The sequence below is a fragment of the Dendropsophus ebraccatus genome, chromosome 5, assembly GCF_027789765.1.
Source record: "Dendropsophus ebraccatus isolate aDenEbr1 chromosome 5, aDenEbr1.pat, whole genome shotgun sequence".
NCBI lineage: Eukaryota > Metazoa > Chordata > Amphibia > Anura > Hylidae > Dendropsophus > Dendropsophus ebraccatus.
Window position 1 is genome coordinate 13,736,364 of NC_091458.1, and position 5,564 is coordinate 13,741,927.

Sequence of the window (5,564 nt, forward strand, 5' to 3'; positions counted from 1 at the left end):
GAGACATACCTTGATCCTCAGCTCCCCTTTTCCACTAGGAAGCTATCAGCAGGTTAGATTTGACCTAGAAAGGTTCAGGAAGGAAGTGTTTTTAGAAAAAAAAACATGAACTCAAGAACAAAGGGACAGCAGAAGCAACTTGAGAAAATATAACTTTACTGAAGAAGTAGTAGATGCTTGGAACAAACATCCAGCAGTTGTGGTATATAAATCTACAATACCAGAATGTAAACCTGCCTGGTGTATACATATATCTATCCTAAGATAATAAGAAGGGAAATACTAAAAGGGCAGACTAGGTGGACCCAGGGGCCTTTTTCTGCTGACAATCTTCTATGTGTCTATTAACATTCGTTGTTATCATCTGCACATCTCCTGGTTACAAAGAAAGATGTGTGGCCAATAATGATTGATTTTACTGCTGTATAAAAAGTTTTGATCGGCCAATGAGCAGTCGTTTTCTTGCTCAACGGCTAATGGGCGATTTTTGGTTGAATGAACGTTTCTAGTAACACTCGCTCCCGATGATCGGCCAGTGTAATAGAGACTTAAAGGAGAAGTCCGATGAAAAGTATTGTATTGCCCCCAAAAGTTATCCGAATTACCAATATACACTTATTACGGGAAATACTTATAAAGTGCTTTTTCCTTACTACTGCATCAAGGCTTCCTGGATAACATGGTGATGTCACTTCCCAGATAACATGGTGATGTCACTTCCTGGATAACATGGTGATGTCACTTCCTGGATAACATGGTGATGTCACTTCCTGGATAGAATGGTGATGTCACTTCCTGGATAGAATGGTGATGTCACTTCCTGGATAACATAGTGATGTCACAACCCGACTCCCAGAGCTGTGCGGGCTGTGGCTGCTGGAGAGGATGATGGCAGGGGGATGCTCAGTGTCCTTCCAGAGCCCTGTGTCCCTCAGTGTCCCCCTGCCATCATCCTCTCCAGCAGCCACAGCCCGCACAGCTCTGGGAGTCGGGTCGTGACATCCCCATGTTATCCAGGAAGTGACCACCATTTTATCCAGGAAGTGACATAACCATGTTTTTCATGAAGTGACCACCATTTTATCCAGGAAGTGACATCACCATTTTATCCAGGAAGTGACATCACCGTGTTATCCAGGAAGTGACATCACCATGTTATCCAAGAAGTGAAGCCTTGATGCAGTAGTAAGTGCAGGGAAAAAAGCTCTTTATAAGCATTTACCGTAATAAGTGTATATTGGTGATTTGTATAACTTTTGGGGGGACAATATAAGTTAACAGGCTTGTGGGGCCCTGATACACGATGATCGATTGAGTGCTGATCTTGCTGATTGTTATTGTGACGGTGTTGGGCCATGTACTCTGTGATCAAACTTCTCCTTCTACCAAATTATCCTCTGGGATCTTCTGCCAACATTGACCAATCAAAATGACACTGGGCAAATTCCCATCACATTTGGTGTACACTGGGATCCAGTCCATCTGTGGCTCATCTTTGGTACAGAACCTTCCAGATAAAGTGTCTCTTGACCGTCTGCTTTATATAAGACCTCAGTATCTCATCTCGGAGTCCATAGATGAGGGGACTGAGGAATCTCGGCACACAGCTGTAGAGAAGGAAATTAACCAGCGGTAAGAATTGGTTGTCCTGATAGCTTACCGGAAGGTTGGCCAGTAAGTCAGTCATACATAGAAGGAGCTGGAAGGCGTGGAGCATCACTGTCCTTCCAGCTTGGGAGGCAGAAGGTAACTGAGAACTTACTTTTCGAGCAACCAGAACGATCTTGATGTACGTATAAAAAATGATGAGCCCCACTGAGATGAAGCCTATGAAATGACTGATGGACCTTGTAATGTTCTGTATGGGGTTGACTATCGTGGTGACTTGGGAACATAGAACATTTAAGGAATAAAGTCTAATGCTTGAGGAGAGGATGAAGCTCAGGTCAACCACAAAATGAATAAAACACAAAAACCACATGAAGGCGATGGCCCAATGAGCTCTTTGTGCAGAGCAGAGACGTCCATGGTGTAAAGGGCGGCAAATAGCCACATAGCGTTCTATGGCCATGGTGGCCAAGTTGTAGGAAGTGGTCCTGAAGGCTGCTGCGCACACAGTGAATAGAACATAGCAGATGGGACCTGGCATAGGGACATGATAAATGCTCATGATCAGTAATTTGATTCCTAGGACCAAATAGGAGGTGTCATTGATGAGCATGTGGATGAAGAAGATATAGCGAGCGTTCTCCCGGATATGAAAAGTGGTAAAGAACGCACTAAGAATCAGAGCCACAAAGTAGAGGAAGAAGCCGAAGCAGGCGATTATGAGCAATGTCAGCCCCAGCTTTATGTTGTCCACAGTTTTGCTGCTGGTTATCTGGGAACCATTGGATTGAAAGATAGAAGAGTTCGGCATCATCAAAAGGATGGAGAGGGTGGTCTATGTGCGGCTGATAAAACATGAAATAAATTATAAGAAGTGGTGGACATGGAGTAGGGACAGGATCTACATCGAAATGACAGTAAAAAGACAATTAAAAGATGACTGAAACAAACATATTTTATCATTTAGTTGACACAAACGTCCTCTCCAAATCTGTAAAACCTACGTCAAAGTGACCACCACAGCCCTAAAGTTGTCATAACTTTAAAGAGGATGTACCACAAGGTTAAAATTATACATGAATCGAACGGTGCCAGCACGGGGAAGCTGGTGCCATGGTTCTTTTCTTTGAACCGCGGCCCGGTTCCCACGTGTGGCACCGTTCTATTCATGGTTATCGGGCTGGGTTGAACCATGATGTGGCTCAATTAGAATCAATGGAGCCATGTCATGGAGGGGCAGGGGTTTCCTCCCACTGGGTGCGGGCCGGCCAACTGGCCCACCTCCAGTAGAGCTTCAACCTGGTAACCATGAATAGAATGGCGGCGTATGCAGGAATCGGGCCACGGTTCAAAAAAAGAACCATGACACTGGCTTCCCTGTGCCGGCGCCTTCGATTCATGTGTAATTTTAAAGAGAGTGTACCTGATGGTACATCCTCTTTAAGATCTGTGGGGTTCTACCTCTCTACCTTCCAGAGCACTCGAGATCCCAGGCAAGTTCAAACTAGGTCAAACCAGAGAAAACAGTCAAAGAGGAAAACCAAGAGCAATACCTTCATCCACAACACAGGAGAAACTCTAATCCCGGCTTTTTATCCCCCTAGATGCCACAGTCACTAGTGGACATAGCTAGAGATGAGCGAGTACTAAAATAGTTGAATGCTTGTTACTTGTGTCAAGTATTTTCCAATACTCGAGTGCCCGATTCACGTAATTAACCCAATTAAAATCAGTGGGAGCCTTCTGTTCACCAATGGGGAAGGTTGTCTGATGCCCCTGAAAACCTTGGAAAGTGATGGAAACACCATGGAAATGGCACTGGCACAGCAAGGGGGGGGGGGCATGCACGGGTGCATCTACGACTCCCAACTCCCTGATTTATGCTACTTTTACAGCAAACAAGCGCAGCACAGTATACAGCTGGGTACACAATCCCCACCACTACATGGTCACACTAGGACACTGGTTAGACTGTATGACCATGGTACTATACTGTACGGCAGATGGGTTTTTTTGTGCTTTGTTTTCCAGAAAGGGATAAGACTAGTCAGAAAAATAAATGTATTGAAGTTTTGGACACAGGTGAGTACAGTACTATCAATGTAGCACAGTACACCACAGCTTATACTCAATCCCCACCACTACATAGTTGCACTAGGCAGTGGCTTAGCTACCATGGAGGCAGACCACGCAAATGCTATGGGGCCCATGGGGCAGGGGGACAAAGCAATTACTCCCCCCACGCCTGCAACATACGATAACTCTCTTCCCTCGACATTGACAGACAGGGCACACTTCTCCAAGCTAGGGCAGCTTCATCTCATCCCCCACCCAACCCCCGAAACAGTGACAGGAATCAGGCACTGCGGCTGCTGGCACCAGGGCCGGACTGGGACTGAAAATCGGCCCTGGCATTTCAAAGCACACAGACCCACTGACCGTACAGGGAAAATGTTATGATAAAATGTCACTGCAGCACAGACACTACTGAAGATACCCATACACCATATAATCTTGTTAGATACAATTCTAAGCAGTTGGGTCCTATACACTGGATGCTTTGTGGCATATAAGAATACGTAGATATTACTTATCTTGGAATCCAGATTGGCAGAACTCCCTCCTCACTATATTCCCTGAACTATCGCCCTATGATTAAGAGAATAAAACAAGATCTCCAGAGATGGGAATCTCTACCATTGTCAATTCTAGGCCGTACCCACTTAATCAAAATGATGCGTTTTGGAAAACTGTTATATCCAATGCAAACAATACCCCTTTTACTCAAACATTCTGACGTTTCCCTACTCCAATCATATTTCACTAAATTTATTTGGCAATCAAAGAGACCTCGTATTGCCTATTCCACTCTCTGTCTCCCTACTTCTAAAGGTGGCGCTCAATGCCCAGATATTAGATTATATAATTTAGCCGCTCTCTTTCGCCATGCTAAAGATTGGATTATGGACACGTCATATTTCTCCAATATTTTAATTGAGAAAGCTTTAGCAGCACCTTGGCCTTTACCCACCCTGCTACATGCTAAATTACCAGAACTACCCCCAGAAATTAAGAGAAGTGTTATCTTTAAAGACACCATTGCCACATGGAAGGCGATACGAAAATTATATGGTTTACCCTTATGCCTATCGAAAAGATTTCCTCTGTGGCATTCACCACTTTACCCACCAGACAAATTGGATTACTCAGAGTGGCAGAGTGCACATGTTTCTTCTGTTGGGGATCTGCTGGATACTAATTCCAACACTTTCTTATCATGGGATATCATCAGAACACAATTTAAATTGTCTTCATTTCATTTACCTCAATACGATTCTATAATTGAATTTCTTACTTCCAGAGTGCGGGACATAGCAGAAGCAGAAAGTGATATGGAATTTGATAATCTATTCCCAACACCACCGGTTCATAATTCTTTATCACATACATATGGAGAACTCAAAAGAATTTATCTAGACAATTTTTTTTTTTAAATGGTCCTCCGTAATTTTTTCAGAGGATCTGACCCAACAAATATTGCGAGGATCTCAACTAGTGCATTCTGCCACTCCCAATGTGGTTCTACGTGAAATACATTTCCGCTTTATACACAAGGCTATATATTCCTTTAATATTCCTTTTTCCAACTCCCACACTTCTCACATAAACAGTTGCCCGAAATGTTCACTTCCTAAAGCAGACTTGTGTCATTGTGCCTGGGCCGGCACGCGAGTCTGTGCGGCTCTATCTTCTGTCCACTTGGGGCCATGCCATACCACTTCTCCCTCTTAGTTATCTTTTTCATTTTATTGATATAGACTCTACTACTCCCTCTCCTAAATTACTTACTTCTAAAGGAATTCATTTAACTCTATTAGTTTCTTTGAAATGTTTATTAAGACACTGGATACTGGATACTCTACCAGACATTTCTGAGGTAACCTCCGCTCTGAAGG

The 5,564-nt window shown here is 43.7% G+C and overlaps 1 protein-coding gene across 1 annotated transcript; it reads right to left on the reverse strand.

Annotated features, from left to right (window-relative positions):
• Window positions 1–1,489: 1,489 nt before the first annotated feature.
• On the reverse strand, window positions 1,490–2,419 carry LOC138794120 (odorant receptor 131-2-like). The gene has a single exon (XM_069972889.1). It carries the CDS (start codon window positions 2,417–2,419, stop codon window positions 1,490–1,492), a length of 930 nt encoding a protein of 309 aa, XP_069828990.1.
• Between the last annotated feature and the right edge of the window lie 3,145 nt (window positions 2,420–5,564).

What these genes read in the sequence shown, in the direction of transcription:
- LOC138794120 (XM_069972889.1), bottom strand. Translation starts at nt 2,419, where the DNA reads ATGCCGAACTCTTCTATCTTTCAATCCAATGGTTCCCAGATAACCAGC.